We start from the raw sequence: 18933 nt of genomic DNA, 5'->3' as shown, positions 1-18933 counted from the left end.
CATAGCTCTAGGCGTCATAAAAATACGGCTATCACATGATAGAAATGATGTCTGTAAAAAGTTTGTATGCATGAGATAAAAAAAAAACTGTGTTCTGTACATTAAATTGTTACTACCAATAAAGATAAACTTATGAGAAAAAGGAAAAAAAAGAAAGAAATTTGTACTGGTCGTTTGGACCAAGCCCAGGCACCAACGCTTGGTCGCCCAGGAGCAGGGATCCTGGCGCCCTGTTTGCCCTACACAGTCACTCAAGGCTTTTTTTCTTTGAACATCGGGAGTAACACAGTTTTGTTCCTTTTTTAATGTCTCAGGTTCTTTTCTTTATGGAAAACACTAAATGGTGTAGAAAAAGCTGGCAGGTAGATTAATTTGATGAACAGATTGGTTTGAATATATATAATTATAGCAAAGTAAATGTATAATTTCCTGTGCGTAGAATTTGGAACTGCTCACAAATATTCTTCACAACAGGACTCTCTTTACGAATCTAAGGCCACCAAAATCCCGGTTGTTGGGAGACAATACACATGCGCAGGAAACTATGAACAGTAGCATCCCAGTACCTTCCGACCTCTATGTATTTGTTAAACGAAGCTCTCTCTCTCTCTCTCTCTCTCTCTCTCTCTCTCTCTCTCTAAAACTTCAAAGCTAAAGCACTGGAGCATGACAAGAAGCTTCGTATCATTTTTGAAATTTGATACCGTTGAGATGCCTTAGGTTAGGCATGTTTTTCCAGCTGTAGGCGCAGCCACCAAAGAGGTCGGTGGTTCTGCAACTTTTGATTGACCGTGAATAACAATAATCGCGCCCATTTAAGCCAAAGCAATTCAACGACTGCCTGGCTCCTGGAATTTGATGCATCATCGTAATTTCAACTGCATATATAGCCAAAGCATTCTAGCTCCACCACCTTATTACTATTTATGCTTTTGTATAAACAAAATTACCCTTACCTCCATTTTTTTTCACTTTATATAATTTTTATTGAAAATTTTGTGAGACATCTAATTTTTAATGCATAGAATTAAGTAAAGAACACACAACATGGTATTTCTGTAAAGAAATCTTTTGATACCGTTGTAGCTTATGTTTTTTTTGTCAACTCGTTCAGTTAATCAATTAACTTTTGTTTTTTTTATTAGGTTTTCTGTGTAATTATGTTTTAAATTTTAATTTTATAAAAAACAAAATAATTTGTTTTCTTACTTATTTTAACTAAATAATTTTTTAAAAACCACAATTAAAGATATTCTTGAATGGTTTGTCTTGTCTTCTCCTTTTTCTTTGGAGCATTTTTCCATTGATCATAAGCATGTCAAACATCAAGATCATCGTCCATTGTTTTTTTATTTATTTTTTAACTTAGTTTTATTATTATTTTAAAAAAAGTTTGTTCTAACGGGCCCTTGACCAATTAAAACCAGCCAACCAATCCAAATTAAAGAAAAAAAAAAAAAACTCACTAAAGAGGCAACAAACGAACAAACGAAGAGACAGCAAGCCCCGCACTTTACTTTAGAGGGAGCTTGCTCCTTCCTTTACATCTCGACCGTCCACGTGTCGACCACACTGACCCTCTGGTCTTCTTTTCAAACGTGTGGTGCTGTCCCCATCCTACGTGCCAGCTGCTTTCACTTTCATTTTGATTAGATATATATGTTATTATTATTATTACTGTTTTTTATACGCCATTTTTCGATGGTGTTTGGCGCTCCGTAGTGATTTTTTTTTTGTTTTAAATTAATTTTATTTTTAGTGTTTTTGGATTTTTTAATATATATTAATGTTAAAAATAAATTTTAAAAATTAAAAAAATATTATTTTAATATAATTTTAAATAAAAAATATATTAAAACAGAAAACTTTGTCACTATCACAGGCACTGACGTAACGAATCAGTGATTATATATATATATATATATATATATATATATATATATATATATATATTTGTTAATAATATTCTCCGCAAGCAGTGGGTCGTGTTAGGGTTTTTTTTTTCGAAGATTACTTTTCACAACATAGCTTTCAAGCCCTGCTGTTTACACCATCTTTATTGCTCTTAGGAGCTATTGCATTCAAGTCCCTACGACGTGTTGATTCTTTCACTGCCATCCCTATTGATAAATGTCAGTATACTTGCATGCCACCTGATAGTGCTGACCTCCATTTTAATTTGTGGACATGATGGTAATTAATTCAATAATGTTTTTTTTTATTCAATATTCATACCATAAGATATATATATATATATATATATATATATAGTTTATATTTGCGACACCACCGTTTCATCCAATTTTAATTTATTTTTTATGATTTTGAATTGTTTTGATATGTTAATATTAAATATGATTTTAATATATTTCCAAACAAAAAATACAATCTTTACTAAACACCCCTTGCTTATCAACCAAAACTAACTTTTATTTTTGAAAAATTTGAAAGGTGCATTCTTTCATCATATATTTAGTCAGAATAAATGTTTTTTTATATACTAATTCCAAGATTGGAAGAGAGAAGTAGCAAGAACAGAAGAAGTAGCAAGTAACAGTAATTTACAAGGCAGGCAGTAGACACTATACAGCAAATATATAGATATAACTGACAAACGCAAGGGCGAAGCCGCAGAATCTTGTCATTTTCTTTCTTGCAGCCTTAGCATAAAGGTTTCTTGGATATAATGTTAGAAATCTAGTTTTTTTTAAAAATAAATTTTAGAAAAGTAAATTATTTTTTTGATGTTTAGTAATATAATAAAAAATAAGTTGGAAAACACTTTCTAGTGTTTGGTTATGTTATGAAAAATGAGTTAGAAAATAATTTATTAATGTTTTATTTTTTTCAAGTTTTTTAAAATAATGAGAAACAAATCTTACAAATTAAAAAGTTGAATGAGAATGAAATTAAAAAAAATATAATTTCATAAATTATCTCAAATAAAATAAATAATAATCAAAATAATAGAGATCAAATCTAATAAATAAAAAAATTGAAAAATGAAGAAATTAAAATAATAATAATTACCATTTCATAAATTATTTCAAATAAAATAAGTAACAATCAAAAGAATGAAGACCAAATTTGATAGATAAAAAATTTCAATTAAAAAATAAAAAGGGAAAACCAAATAACAATTATAAAAATGAGGACCAAAGTTAATATAAAAATTAAATTTAAGGGATGAAATTGAAAAAAAATTCAAAGCAAAATATATATAGCAATCAAAAGTTTGAAGACCAAATTTGATATAATCAGTAAATAATATGACATTTCTAAAATTTTCATAACTTCCAGAAAGTGTTTTCCATCCAAAATAAAAGGAAAATATTTTCCTGGAAACCAAACCAAATTTTTCTTTGATTGGAAAATGTTTTCCGTTGACTAATTTTTTTAATGGCAAATAAATATAGAAAAGTTTGGAAAGTGGTTTTCCGGAAATTACTTTCCGGAAACAAACACACCCTAAGAGAACTTCTTAAAGTGTTTGTTATTATAAAATAATATAAATTATATTTTAAAATTTTATTTAAAAATTTAAGTTTTTGTGTTGAATTAGTTTTTTTTAAATGATTTTAGAGCTTTGATGATTAGACAATTACAAGTTCAAATCTCACAATCTTTATTTATTTGATAAATATTTAGTATAATATAGTATAAGTATGTTTAAATTTTAAATTTAAAAATATTTTATTTAAAAAATAATATTAAATTATTTTTTAAAATCCCATCTGAAAACTTAAATTTTTTAAAATAAATTGATTATTTTAGCATTTGTTTGATAGTGTACGAGGGGCCACGACCTTTTTTCCTCTGTTTGAATCAGATCAGGAAAAGGCCTATATAAGAAGGAGACCTGTGTAATCTCAAGGGAAGTAAAGAAGGAGAACAGCCTTAAAACCCCCTTTTCTTTGCATGTTAGAAGGCAAGAAAAGAATCCATTGTTTGCGAGGAAGTTCCTTGTAACTTCTTGTGTAGCTCTCGCTTCAAATGTTGTTGGTGCTAGTTTAAATAAACATCACTTCTTTCTTTCTTTCTTTCAAGAAACACAACTCTTTTTTCTTTTCTAATTTTCATCTCTCTTCCTCACCTTTGTTTCCTATAGAAATATTCAGCTTTCTGGGGATTTGTTGCGTTTTGTCAAGCTCTCAAAAACTTGCTTTTGGACTTCTGGACTTTTGTACTTCTTGAGAAGTTCTTTTTTAATTAGAACCATTAATAAACCATATATATCTTGAAAAGATGGGCGTTAGTGGCACTTTGGAGTTTTTATCTGACTTGGTGGGAAGTGGTGGCCATAAACACAAAAAGAAGCAGTTGCAGACTGTAGAGCTCAAGGTCAGGATGGACTGTGATGGCTGTGAACTTAAGGTCAAGAATGCCCTTTCTTCAATGAGTGGTATGTGCCTGCCTGCCTTTCCACCTCTCTCAGTTTCTTCTCCGCTGCGTTCTTATTATTTTTTTTTTGAACAAATTGCTGTTGAAAAGAAACTGATATACGTACATTTTAGACTATATTAATTGCTGTCTTGTCATTTATGCAGGAGTAAAAAAGGTGGAGATAAACAGAAAACAACAAAGGGTGACTGTTTCAGGATATGTTGATTCAAATAGGGTCTTGAAGAAGGCAAAGTCAACAGGGAAAAGGGCAGAGATTTGGCCATATGTTCCTTACAGTTTAGTGGCTCAACCTTTCGCTACCCAGGCTTATGACAAGAAAGCACCTCCTGGTTATGTCAGGAAAGTAGAGAACACTGCCGCCATAGGCACTGTGACTAGATATGAGGACCCCTACACCTCCATGTTCAGCGACGACAACCCAAATGCTTGCTCTATCATGTAATGTAACCGAAATTAAGACGTCTACCGAATGTCCCATCGACCCGCTTCTCCTTCTCAGGGGTTTAAACACCACTGCAAAATTCCCATGTAGAGTTTATCTCAATTTTCATTTGTTCGTGGGGGATTTTCATATTATGCAGTAATAAGAATGAGTAGACGAGTATCACCCTTTTTGGACCTTTTGAATGGTCCCAAACAATGTTTTGTAGTTTTGCAGTGAGTTGTTTTGATGGGCCTAGACTTTAGCATGGGATTAGGTATTTGATGGTGAAATACTGTTGGTAGTTGTGAGGCACCTCTGAGCAGTAACAGCTCACTTTATTTTACTTTCTTGCTCATGATGTTATGGTTTTTTCCATTTTGTGACTGAAATAATGTTAACAGCTGTAGTCAGCATGCTGGGTGAAGATGCAGGTGATGCAAGGATGTTGCTGTTCCTATGAGGATGCATGGCGATGAATTTGAGAAAGTTACAATACACATGACATAGTAAGGATGCTTGGAGATCTTAGGTGACTAAAGCTTAAGTTGAAGTACCTGTCATTTGCCTACTGAGCAATACCATGCCTAAAGAGGTTTATATACATGCTAAATTTGTGAGTTTTAGGCATTCAGCTAGAATCATATTTAGCCTAGGCCAGGCCACCATTTGGCTGAGATAGCAAGAACGCCAACTCCAAGGTTTGGGAAAAAGACATTGGCGCTAGTATTTAAAAAAATGAGGATTTCGAATCCATTTGGTTCCGGTAAAAGGCAAGGAAAGAAATTCCCAGAAAAAGCACTTCCACTCAAACCCAAATTTGAGAAAAAGAATCCCTCTTTTCTACTTTCAACCTTTCTCTGTTTCAAAGAAGCGTAAAGACATAAATCAGTCCTATAAATAGAGATTCATGTGCAATACAGTTTCCCACACAGCTTCAAAAAATCACCCTCACCCTCATCCTCACCCTCACCCTCAATTCCATTTCAAGATAAAGCACTTCGTAACAGAAGGAAAAAGCAAAAAGAAGCAACTTCCACCCATGTCCTACATATATTTTATGTTTAGTCCACTCCTCCATTATTTTGCCTTGGGATTTTGAAAGCAGACCAAGTCAAAGCACATATAAAAGCATGCATGCTGGTGAATTGATGTGGTTTTTCAGATGAGGCTAACATGATTGAACAAATTAGTATCTATAGCAGATTATGGCTGCCGAAATGCAGCAGATTATGAAGTGATGAGAGAAAAACCTAACAGAAATGAAATAGTTGTAGCTAATAACAAACAAGACACAAAAACTTGACAGACCAACCGTAGACAATTCAAAATCAAAAGATAACAACCAAAATAACTTATTAAATTTATGTTGTTTGTTGCTACATAACAATCAGGATGCTCAATTCCACCCTGTGAGTAACAGAAGAATTCCCACTTCCAAGAGCAAGCGCAGTTGAGTAAGTTAGAAGAAACCACTGCTTATGTTTTGAGTAAAGGTGAATATAAGTAATGTCAATAACTTATACTCAGAAGTTTCCTCTTCATCTCTCTAACCACTCCTTTTGGTAAATTCAATGGAAAGAAAGCACATCATTACAACAGGAGTAGAGCTGAAATTCACTTGAGCTATTTACTTCCTAGTGATCTTAATGGTGATGCAGTAAGTGCTGATTAGACTTTTGAGCCATCATTGGTATATATCTTATGCAGCTTGATATGCAGAATCATTTTGTCTACAAGTACTAATATAGTTGGTGAAGTGAAAATATATATAAAAATATCATGAGAATTCCTGAGGAAAAGTCTGATGGATGATACTTCTCATATGTGGCGTATTTTATATTTTAATGACCTTCTTAGTCAGGGTTATTGCACAATTACAATCATAGTATCTATCCAACATCTGCACCTAGCAAGTGAATTCAATCTTGTTATCTTCCCCTGCAACTAAAGCAAGCATTGTCTAGCAGAAAATAGTATTTCAGAAGCATAAGTAACCTCATCCCCACCAGTCTTCTAAGATTTCAAAGAGAGCTTTAACTTCTTAATGAAAAATGGAAGCGTAAATGAGCACCATTAATTTCTTAAAATTGATCACTTTATGTGCACAAACCATTGTCCCCCACATTTGAGTACTTTGTGGCACTCAAACAGGGAATAATCCTCTTTTTTATGTTTTTGCTAAATCCCAAAAAGAAGGGTTTATCAAGATTGGAGAGATCATGATATGCCGAGGTGGAGCTGGGAAGAATATGCTCTACTATGCACTTTCAAAAAGTAAATTTCCATACATGAGCAGCCATGGCCAGTCTATGAGGCTCTTGATCTCATAATCGTGAGTCTGTATACAAAAAGAGCTGCTTCTGGAAATCCAAGTAGTTACAGGATTCCAATCCCAGCATTGATCCAGCAATGTGTAATGATATCATTTCCAAGATAACAAGAGGAGACTCACTTGATGAACTACACTTGACTTTCATCTATTTGTTACTCCTATTCCCAGACTAGACTCGAACAAAATTGATATCATATAGAAGAGTTGAATTGCCAGGGATATTGCAATCACCTGCGTACACAATATCACGGCTGTTAGTATCCAAGTAACATGTGCAAATATTGACTGAACGCACTAGTGATTTGATTTGAAAATTTTAAGCTATACAGAAACAGTCATTGTAGTTAGCATATAAAATCATGACGACGATGCATAATGAGTAAGATCACACATCCAGTACAGGATTAATGGGCTTAATAAAGTCTAAGTGAGAGACGATATTGGCAATAATGACCAACAGTATCAGTCATTGTATCGAAAATAATAAAACAAAGAATCCATACAACGACACTGCAAATTCAGTACACACATGAACTCAAAGGCAAGAGGATGCATTCCATATCATTGAACATTTAAATTACTCAAAGCTATTTGATGCACACTACACGTTTTACTTCAGATAGTCAGGCCTCAGAAAAACTGTAATTTGTTTCTTTTTGTTAATATGGCAACATCACCTGAGAAGCATCCTGCAGTTTCTGTTCCATATGCTAACAGGGGAGGAATATGAAGCTTATGTTTTCCACCTGCGAAAAATCAGCAGCTTGACAAATCTTTCAGTCAAACAAGAACGAATACACAACACAAAAACCAATAGAACTCCTGTTGTTTTCAAAATCTTACCTTCTTGCATTGAGAGCACCACTTCACCACCTAGAATTCCCTGATCCAATCTCCCAATGACCTGAACAAATAAATAACCATGTAAAATAAAGTTGACCAGTGTAGATATATGTGAGGAAACTATACACAGCATCAATTACTATGTCATATGCTGTTTATTGTTTCTGTGAAGAATGGTAGAACTGCTTCATGAAGGAAAGATCACAAATCACAAGAGTCACATACAAGTTTCAATTGGTGTTGCTGTAGATTTCTTATAATTATTGATCTCCTAATGGAAGAGTCAATTTAGCTCTTCAATACCCTTAATCATTACAATTTACAACAGAAGGATTCACAGAAAATGCCAGGACAGAGAAGTATCAAATATTTTGTTAAGCAGTGCACATGAAAACTCTAGTCTATCCTTGCATGAGAACGTTGTGGAAAATGGTGATCTGCCCACAATCGTGATTAGATTGAGAAGGAATAAAGCATCACCAATCCAATCAAAGAATAATAAGTAACAAACATAGAATGCAGATAATGTAACCTGTTAATGAAGACACAAGAGCAGTAAAAGTAATACAAAATCTCTATGGAGCACTTTAAGTTGTGACTCAAATAATACATGGTAGCAAGTAGTTTAGATCCTAGTATTAGAAGCTTCAAACATGACCGGCTGTAAATCAGGAGTTCAACAGAAAATCTTCCCACTTGTATGTCTAAGAAGAAACCTGAACCAAACTAATAATTCTAGCTAATAGTTTCACACCTTTCCAACACCAATGCGCATGGCGAGAGGTCTGCCGCGTTTATAGCTTCTGTCAAAGACTATCCCATCAGCAAATCTTGCAGTGTCACGGACCTGTATCGAGGGAGAGGAAGAAAAACAAAGATTGTGACGCTTCATGGTGTTTGGCATCTATCTATTAAAAGTTGTTTTTCCAGTGAGATCATTAATAGCTCCTTGCTAACAGAAAAAAAGATATTCCAATTTTGTACTAAAACAAGTTGAATTTTTAAGGAACATTTCATGACCAGAATACAACTAATAGAGATCCATTACCACAAAACAAGCATTAATCATAATGACAAGTTAGAAGTTCCGCAAAGATTCCTGGTCTCAGAAACCTTAGTCAGACACATTTAAAAATAGCTGTTTCTGACTAACATAATTTTTTTTTTTGAGAAATTGAAGAAGATCATGAATCAAACAAACTTGCACTTTAGAGGATAAAGTTAATTCATTACTCCAATTAAGTCTAGTCCTTTATCCAACTTAATTCACAGTTTCTTCAATATGAAAGACTCAAAATTAAAAAAAAAAAAACCCAATTCTCCAATCATCATTGCCCAGAAAAACATAAAAGAACCAATCAAGAACAGATAAAAACTTACTCAAATCTAGACAAATATTGAATAACTATCATTAATTAGTCAATTTGAAATTAAAGCTTGGCATGTTTACTTCAATAAAGCAAAATTCAGGGAAACAAAAAACCAAGATAGGAAATTGGCAGAATTCCTAAATCGTTAACTTACATTGATGAGCTCATTATATTGGGCATCCACCACACCTGACCCTCCAGAACATCACAATAACCAAGGGCAGAGGGAACAGAGTTAAGTTCACATGGTGGGTCTGCTACAGTAGCATAATACTCAATTCTGGTTGCTTCAGCATCCATTGGTGAGAAACCAAGAACAGAAGCAGATAAAAGACCCAAAACCCACATCAAGAATGCACTTCTTTGTCTTAGAAACGGACTTCAAAGACAGATTTGTTTCTTTATCGTGATGAGGACCAGAGGTCCGCATCATATCATGTGACAAACAAGAAAGACATGAAAATGAAGAAGCGTGCTTGAAAGAGAAAGTGGGCTTGTTAGTGTTGAAGAGGGTTTTTTTATTCCTGAGGTTGTGAATGTTATAGCAGAGAGTGCTGCCATGTTTTGGTCAGTGTGTAATGTAGTCTGTTATGGTTTTTCAAAAAGTGGTTAAAGTTAGGAGGGTAGAAATCTTTTGGAGGGGGGAAATTTTGATCGTTGGATATGGATAGGAGCCCTCATTGATTCTGTTATTGACGGGCTAGAGATTGGAAGGCCTGGACTTAATTATTGATGCACTTGCTGCTGGGTTTAAAGTTCATGTTTGTTTTCAGAAATATTCTTGCCTTAATGATTTTTTTGAGTTAATTATAACTTAGTTATCTGTTTAGCAAAACTAATTAATTGATATTTGTAATATTAAAACAATTAAATAATCTTTGATCCACCTCAATTTAATAACTTTTTTCTATTCTCATAATTTGTTTTATATCATATCTACTCTTTTCCTCTCAAGTTTTGTGCTTAGTTTTATTGTTATTGTTATAATCTGTTTTTTTTATCTATTTTAAATAAAAAATTCCGCATCAAAACATTTTTGCTGATGAAATTGAACATATTTTTGAAAAAAAGACAGCCGTTAAAAACAATCAAAATAAAAAAAAAACACAAGAAAAAGGAAAAAAAATACGTTAAGAATAAAATAAAAAAATAATAAATTTTAAAAAACCAAGGACGGAGCCAACACAAAAACAAAAGGTCAAGAATAATTTTGAGGGACAATTAGGGGTTTGATTAAAAAAAATTGAAGCTAATGATTGAAATTGGATAAATTTGTATGAATTAAAAGATCGAAGACAAAAAAAAAGGGTAAAGTTTGAAGGTTTTATTAATTCAATCAAGGGCTTGATTAATTTTTTTGTGATATTTAGAGTCAATTAGATAGGTGATTTGCGATGTACATAAAAAAAGTATTCTTAGACAATGATAGCACTTTTAAAAGAGAAAAAAAACTTGAAATCCGGGTCATTGATTCAAATAGATTTAATAAGCTCAATTAATTTAATAATATTATTATAAAAAAGCCAACAACAATAAAAACAAGAAAAAGACAATGACTAATTAAGAAAAATGAACATTTGCCAATATTATAAAAAAAATTCATTAAATATTATTAAAATATCTCAACAATTTTATTTGATAACAAAAAAAAAAAAGATTGAACGAAAACAATATAACATCATAAAGAGAAAAATAAAAAAAATTTAAAGATTAATTACTACCAAATCAAACGATGAAGGATGAATTGAAAAAAAATTTAATTTAAAAAAAAAACAAAAAACCTGACTTCACTTAGCATGCCAAACTTGCAGCCCGGTTGAGAGGTTGGGATAATGTTGTACAAAAAAAATTAAATAAAACAATGAAGGTTAACTCTCAAGCAAACTAAATGATGAAAGTCAAAGCTAAAGAGAAAACAATTAAAAAAACATAAAAAAGCTTAGTCAACCCAGGTTAACTCAACTAACCCGTCACTCAGAAATGAGATTAAAATAACCCTATAAGAAGGAAATTGAAAAAAAATCACGAGGTTAAAGGTTCAATAACCTAATGTTGAAAGATGAAATTAAAAAAAAATCAATTTAAAAAAAAACCTAAAACAAAGACCGAAGTCGATTTGAGTTAATTTTCAAAACTCATGACCCAAGTCATGAGACTAGGTTACCCTATTGAAGACAAACAAAAAAAAATCACGAAGCAAAATTCTCAATCATTCATAAAATAAACAGCATCAAAAGAATGATGACCAAATTTATTATAAAATTTAAATGAAATAAAACAACAAGGGATGAAATTAAAATATAAAATGAATCAAGAAAATGATTAAAAACAAACAAATAATAATAAAAAATAAGAACCAAATCTGAAAAAAAATTGAAGTGCTTCTTTAAAAAATTAGAGACTTTGACATGAAAATCAAGAAGGAGAGAGAGAAAAAAAAGACCGTCGATGTCAAATCGGAGGCCAGTTGATTACATGCCCAATCATGGAGAGGCTATCGAGGAGATTCTAACATCATCCTGGAAGCTAGTGTTTGGCTGTCGAGCGATAACACACCTACCACTTGAAGTGCACGAGCAACACCTACACGCTGACTCTTGCATTGCATACGCCATTTATTTATTTTTAATAATATTTATATTTATTTAAAGTATCAAATCATTTCTTAGTCAACTTGATAATGACAAAAAAAACCAGGCCGAAAAGATGAAAAAGGTCTTGTACACTAATTAAAGAAATTTGACTTTTAAGAATATTTTAGTAATTTGTGCTTTGAAAAAGTGAAAATACATGCCCTTGGACTCTAGCTAATTAAATCTACTTTTTAAGAGTGATTTAGTAATTATACTATGCTAAAAAAAAAGACCTATATGCTCCCATCAACATTATAATGATCAATGGGTTATGTAAAAAGATTATTCTACCCTAATTAGCTATTGTTAAGGTTTTTTTTTATGGGCAAAGCAAAACAATAATTTCATTGTAGCAATCTATAATAACATGTGTGTGTGTACAGTAAAACTCTAAGCCTCCTCAGAGTTTTTTTTTTAATAAAATTTAACCAAAGACCAAAGACTAAAGACCAAAGTGAAAAGATACTAAAGTTAAAAGAATCTTATTAATTCAATTAAGGATGCGATTAAAGACAAAATTGAGATTAAAAGTCAACTTGACCAAAACCATATAAATTAGGGAACCAAGGACTGCACTGCAAAATATGTCAAAATATAGGGACTAAATTAAGTTGGATCAAAGGTGAAATTGAAAAGAATTTCAAAGGTAGAAGCCCAATCTAGGGTCAAGTTGAAAATTTATGAAGCCAATGACTAAAATCAAGAAAGGGTTGAAGTTCCAAGACCAAAAGTGAAAAGTCCAAAACAACATCGTTTAATTTAATCGCAAATCCCAATTAAATAAAGGGAAGAAATGATGTGTCATTTGGTACCTTCTTCAACCTTAAGTTTCTGGGTTTCTGGCTAATTTGAGAGGGGACCTTTGGCAATATTTTAGTAACAAATGACGCGTCGTCTAGCATATATAGATTCCAACCATTTTGGTTGCTGGAAAATCGGGGTGCCTGGTTTATACGCTCTAAAAACTTGTTTTCCATCCATTTTCAACTCAAAACATTTAGAAAAAATCTAATAACCTTGTGAAACCAATCTTTAAGCTCCAAGAGCGCAAAATACCGGTCCAAAACCAAGAATAAACCCGAAAATCAATTTCTTCCCGATCTTAAATCTGGATTTTTAGGCACTTTCAAGGGGAAAAAACACCCAATTCAAACTCCCCTCATCATATGAAACCATTTGGAACAAAAAATTAATGTTTTGGTGGTTGAAATCGTTGAAATGACATCTTTCTCTCTCTAGGTCAGATTCTGACAATTTCCTCTCTCTCCTCTCACCCACCAAGGACTGAAAAATGATGAAAATAAAGTTTAATACCAAAATGAATGTCTACAAACTTCAAAAGACCGATCACCTTATAGCAAAAAAACATCGGGAATAAAAATGTACTTCACAAATAAATGTGCACACGCCACCTATGTTACTCATGTTTTGCATTTCAAAAGACCAATCTTTAAGCTCCAAGAGCGCAAATACCGGTCCAAAACCAAGAATAAACCCGAAAACCAATTTCTTTTCGATCTTAAATCTGGATTTTTAGGCACTTTCAAGGGAAAAAAAACACCCAATTCAAACTCCCCTCATCATATGAAACCATTTGGAACAAAAAATTAATGTTTTGGTGGTTGAAATCGTTGAAATAACATCTTTCTCTCTCTAGGTCAGATTCTGACAATTTCCTCTCTCTCCTCTCACCCACCAGGGACTGAAAAATAATGAAAATAAAGTTTAATACCAAAATGAATGTTTACAAACTTCAAAAGACCGATCACCTTATAGCAAAAAAACATCGGGAATAAAAATGTACTTCACAAATAAATGTGCATACGCCACCTATGTTACTCATGTTTTGCATTTCAGTCCCTTGTCTTTCAATGCAACCCTCACCCCCCAAAAAGACATGTAATTAGACTCTAATTTGGATTGAAAAGGGCTAAATTGTGCTGAAAAAGTTTAAGGATCAAATTGAAAATTTTCATAAATAACACTATTGTAATCCATAGTAAAATGTGAAAGGGTGAACAATAAATTTTTATATAGTGAAAACACCACACCTTTTAGCTTTATACTTAATATATAAATAAAAAGAAACTTGAATAATGATGAACTCTTATTTTTAAGGATTAATGTCAAAGTTTTTCTAAATCGATGAAATATTCTATTTTTAGGGATTAATGTCGAGACTTTCCTAAATTAATGAATTTCTCTACTTTTTAGGATCAATGTCAAGACTTTTCTAAATCGATGAAATTTTCTATGTTTAGGGATTAGATCAAAGTAAATATTCTATTTTTAGGTATAACATCAAAATTCTTCTATATCGATGCAATCTTTTATTTTTAATGATTAACATCAAAATTTCTTAAATCAACAAAATCTCCTAAGTTTTGGGATTAATGTCAAAGTTTTTGTTAAAATCAACATAATCTCCTATTTTTAGTGATTAAAGTCGAAATTATTTTAAATAAATGAAATCTCCTGTTTTTAGAGATTTTTTTTTGTTAAAATCCTAAAATCAATGAAATGTTATATTTTTATGGATTAAAGTCAAAATTCTTCTAAATCAATGAAATCTCCTATTTTTAGATATTAACATTTAAATTTTTCTAAATCAATAAAATCTCTTATTCTTAAGGATTGACATAAAAAATTTCAAAATCGATGAAATCTTCTATTTTTAGGGATTAACATCAAAATATTTCTAAGTTCACAAAATCTTTTATTTTAAGGTATTAACGTTAAAGTTTTTGTAAATATTACAAAACCGGTGAAATCTCTTGTTTTTAGTGATTAGCATCAAATCTCTCAACAATTCTTTAATGTCCTTTTAAAGGTAAGAAATAATTCAGACAATTAATAAGATATGTATAATAAATTTAGAAGAAAATACATATCATAAATAACTTTTTGTTAGAAATGATGCGATAAAAGTGACATCGATTTTTTATATGTATAATTAACATAGTACCCGAATATATGAGACTAATATCTATTAAATGACTATTATTTTTCATTTTACTTTTTAATTTTGAAGAGTCTTGTATTTACAATGATAAGATATTTTTAAATTTTGTATCAGAGTGATAAATCACACATATTCAGACTTGGTTTAACGTAAGTGTGTAGGGCAATTTGCTCTTGTGAGAAAAAGATTAAAAATGACTATTCCTTTATGTGATACATGTAGTATTCTTTTAGCTGCTATCCAACTTTTATATATATATATATATATATATATATAAAAAAAAAAGTAAAAGAAAAACTACTGTGAATATTTTTTTTGCAAACACTATTTTTGTTTAATAAATAATATTCAGGTAATTTTCATACACTGAAACTAATTTTTTTTCCTTAAATTTATGAATTTTAAGAAGATCATTGAAAATTAAATTAACTAATGCATGCATAAATAAAAAGATAATATTTTTATAATCCTTCTTACAATTTGAATGCCGAATAAAAATAATATGGAAAAAAGATTTATACAATATGAATATGGTAAAGGTATAAATTGAAAGGCAATTTGCCTATGTTTATGTCTGGAGAAGCATTCAGAGAACCTGCTCCAAGAAAATAATAAATCTTAGTTTTGATTCCGAAAACAAACCATTCCACTCTTCAAGGTGAATAAACTACGACCCCTTCTTCCACATCAATACTTAATTTTCGGGCACTCCCTATTAACCATAAATGCTCAAAATCATCCTTAACCAGGAAACAAGGCTCATGCATTAACAGAAGAAAACACCCTCTTCATATCTCTCTCTAACTTGGTGGGATTCTCATTTCTGTAGAAGAAAAGAGAACAGGCATTATCAGCAGATTTCTGTTAATTTATACCTTGCCTTCTTCTTTATACGTAGCTGATCAGGGACTTGCTTGTTTTTCATATTTTATGTAAATTGAAAATGGGCCGTGTCAAACTCCAGATAAAGAGAATAGAGAACAATACAAACCGGCAGGTTACATTCTCCAAACGTAGAAATGGACTCATTAAGAAAGCTTATGAGCTTGCAATTCTTTGCGACATTGATATTGCTCTCATTATGTTCTCTCCATCTGGTCGTCTCAGTCATTTTTCTGGCAAGAGGAGGTGATCATCATTGCCCTTGATGATACATATTTTTCATTTCTTGATATGGACATTTTTTTTCTTTTGTGGACACATGGAATCTGATGTTTGTAAATTTTCTTTGTTTTTTTCTTTTATATATAGACTCGAAGATGTGATTGCACGTTACATAAATATGTCAGAACATGATCGAGATTTTAGGTATGTTGTTACCAAATTATATGTTTTTGTTCTTGGGTATGTGTTATTTTTCCTTCGTTTTCGTATTGCAACATTATATGAACAGTTTTTTCCATGTATTTTGCAGCTGCGGCATTCAAAATCGAGAGGTAAACTGTAATAATTTTTTTTTTATGTCTTGGTTGAACAGGGCATATAAATTCTTATAGCCTACACTTTTGTTTATCCCCATATCTAAATATTGCAGTATTTGCTCAATATCCTGAGGAAGCTCAAGACTGAGAATGATATGGCTCTTCAAGCTGCAAAGCAGGATTCTCTTTCTCAATTTAATTTTAATTAATTCATTGTGCTCCCATTAATACAAAATTTCTCTAATTATTTCGTTTTGTCTTGCAGTCCTGATCATGCTATGAATTTAAATATGGAGGTAAATAGAACAGCTACTTGTGTTTTTTTTTCCCTTAATCTTCTCATGGATTTGGGATTTTCTTTTCCTTCCACACATGGAGCGCACTTAAGGATTTTCTTTTTCTTGTGCAAATTAAGGAAATCAAGCTAGAAGCTCGTAATCTGCAACATCAACTTTATATGGCCGAGGAGCAGTTAAGGTTAGAAAATTGCAACAACAAAACCTTTTCACTTTTGTTGTCATATAGAACTCTAATTATTTCTTTCTTGTTGGATAACTGATTGAAAGGTTATACGAGCCTGATCCTCTAAAAATCACATCAATGATGGAGCTTGAATCATGTGAGAAGACTCTTTTGGATACCATGGCACGTCTTGAAGAGAGAAAGGTTACTTGTTTTTTCTCTCTTGTAATTACATGATCAAGTGTTATGTTCCAAAATGCCATGCGCACTAGCACTAGCTATAATATCCATTTTAATTCTAATCTTTGCTGCAGAAATGCATCTTGAGTAACCCGGCTGTATCTACTTATGACCCTTCGAGTATGCAGGTAATCGACCGTGCTTTGATTTGTAATTGGCATCAATCTTGAATTTTAGTTGACTGATTAATTTTAGGACTAATTAAGGAAATGAAACTTGTTCCATTTCATCTTTGAATTTGAAGATGTTCTTAGATACAAACGGGGGGATGCCAGACTTCGAAAATGATATTGTAAGTTGGTTGCCTGAAAATGGAAACAACCCCAGCTCTGTTCGCGTAGGATCTGATCAATCGTCTTGTGTTCCTGTGAGGTAAATAAAGCCTGAAAATCTTGTACAAGGAAGATGGGAAATTTGTATGATTTATGCTCTTGATGGAACATTTTTGGGCATTTTTTTTCAGCAACCAATCCTCCATGACACTTTTTGATGCATTGTCTCATGCGACTAATAATGTAAGTGCAAATCATTGCAACAACATGGAAGGAAGCAATATCAACAACTCAAACAGTGAGGTCTTCCCATCTTGGTACCAAGCTTTCTCGTCATTGTCATCAACTGAGCTCCTCTCTGCCTTCATGCCTCCAACCTCATTCTCTGCTGTAAAGGTTTCTCCCTCTTTGGGAATCGTTGAAATACTATGTGATATTTAAGCACCATATAGTCTAGTGGCTATTTAATAACAAGAACATATAAACTTCTCTTGTCAGCAAGAGAATATTGCAGGTCCAAGCTTTACATCAATGTTGCAACAACCACAGGCCGAGACCACATCAAACTGCCTACAAATGCCTTCTAGCACTGCTGATCAATGTTCAGATTATGAGAATCAGATAAAACAATCTAAAGTAGAATAATGTTTCACTCCAAAAACTTCTTCTGGTGGTTATATTGCAGCATGCCAACCAGAAACTTGGCTGATCGAATAGGAGGTTGGTCATGGTTCATGATGGTCTATTCTAAGAGTGCAAATATTACGGAGGGGGCATAAAATTTCTCTTTTTCTTCCTGTTTCTTCATGTAGGAAAGGAATAGTACCGATTATTTATGTATATTATGAGAAATGAATTTGTACGATAAAGAGGCTAGAAACAAGGATTTTCTCCAAATTACAGTCTTGTTACAGATCGAGATCATTCGTAGAAATCTGCTTGAAGTGAATGAAGAGGGTCTGTGTATTTCAATTGGGCCTCATCCCTTCGCAAAGATATAGTCTTTCTCCTGTCGATCTCAGGCCATGACTTGTCAGCCTATTATGTTTTTATTTTTTGTTGAGTACCACATATAATTTGACCATGATTCTAAACAGAAAAAAATATTGCCATATTCATGAAAATAATAAGAAATCTGAATCTTAGCAATGCATTCATTTATTCAGAGAATTTTTTGAAATGCGATAGAAGAAATTCGAAGGCTTAGTCTTGAAAAGATTATTTTTTCGTAAAAAGACTGCAAAATTCTGGAATAGTTTCAGAGGCACTGCCTTTGTTGCTTCACCTCAAGGCACTAAAAAAGGCCACAGTTAATTCAGCAACATACTCGATTATCGTTGCACTATACTTCAAGTTTATCATTCATGCTTATCAGACATTGAACCAGAAATAAGCCATCAAATTGAAAACGGTCAGCATCCAGCTTGGTATCCTGCTCACATTTCATCAAGTCAAATTTGTTTATATCCCATATTGAAAACATCCAGCATCCAGCTTGCGTGATCCACAAGATAAGTTTCGAACTGGAAATATGACTGAATTAACAACATACTGCATTTTTATTAAATAT

At 32.2% G+C, this 18933-nt stretch overlaps 2 protein-coding genes and 1 pseudogene across 2 annotated transcripts; 2 read left to right on the top strand and 1 right to left on the bottom strand.

Annotated features, from left to right (window-relative positions):
* The first annotated feature begins 3886 nt into the window (after positions 1 to 3886).
* Positions 3887 to 5171, top strand: LOC133672888 (heavy metal-associated isoprenylated plant protein 23-like). The gene is made up of 2 exons (XM_062093446.1): positions 3887 to 4402; positions 4548 to 5171. The coding sequence occupies exons 1-2, from the start codon at positions 4246 to 4248 to the stop codon at positions 4844 to 4846; spliced, it is 456 nt and encodes a 151-aa protein (XP_061949430.1). The 5' UTR covers positions 3887 to 4245; the 3' UTR covers positions 4847 to 5171.
* Positions 5172 to 7305: 2134 nt separating this feature from the next.
* On the bottom strand, positions 7306 to 10050 carry LOC133673317 (photosynthetic NDH subunit of lumenal location 4, chloroplastic-like; annotated as a pseudogene).
* Positions 10051 to 15911: 5861 nt separating this feature from the next.
* On the top strand, positions 15912 to 18008 carry LOC133673316 (agamous-like MADS-box protein AGL104). Its single transcript, XM_062094053.1, has 11 exons — positions 15912 to 16096; positions 16220 to 16276; positions 16383 to 16404; positions 16503 to 16564; positions 16655 to 16685; positions 16805 to 16866; positions 16956 to 17055; positions 17166 to 17219; positions 17336 to 17463; positions 17555 to 17759; positions 17862 to 18008. The coding sequence occupies exons 1-11, from the start codon at positions 15912 to 15914 to the stop codon at positions 18006 to 18008; spliced, it is 1053 nt and encodes a 350-aa protein (XP_061950037.1).
* The last annotated feature ends 925 nt before the right edge of the window (positions 18009 to 18933 follow it).

Source organism: Populus nigra, chromosome 14, assembly GCF_951802175.1.
Source record: "Populus nigra chromosome 14, ddPopNigr1.1, whole genome shotgun sequence".
Classification (NCBI taxonomy): domain Eukaryota; kingdom Viridiplantae; phylum Streptophyta; class Magnoliopsida; order Malpighiales; family Salicaceae; genus Populus; species Populus nigra.
Note: the sequence above shows the minus strand (reverse complement) of the source record. Positions and strands in the feature narration are given on the sequence as shown.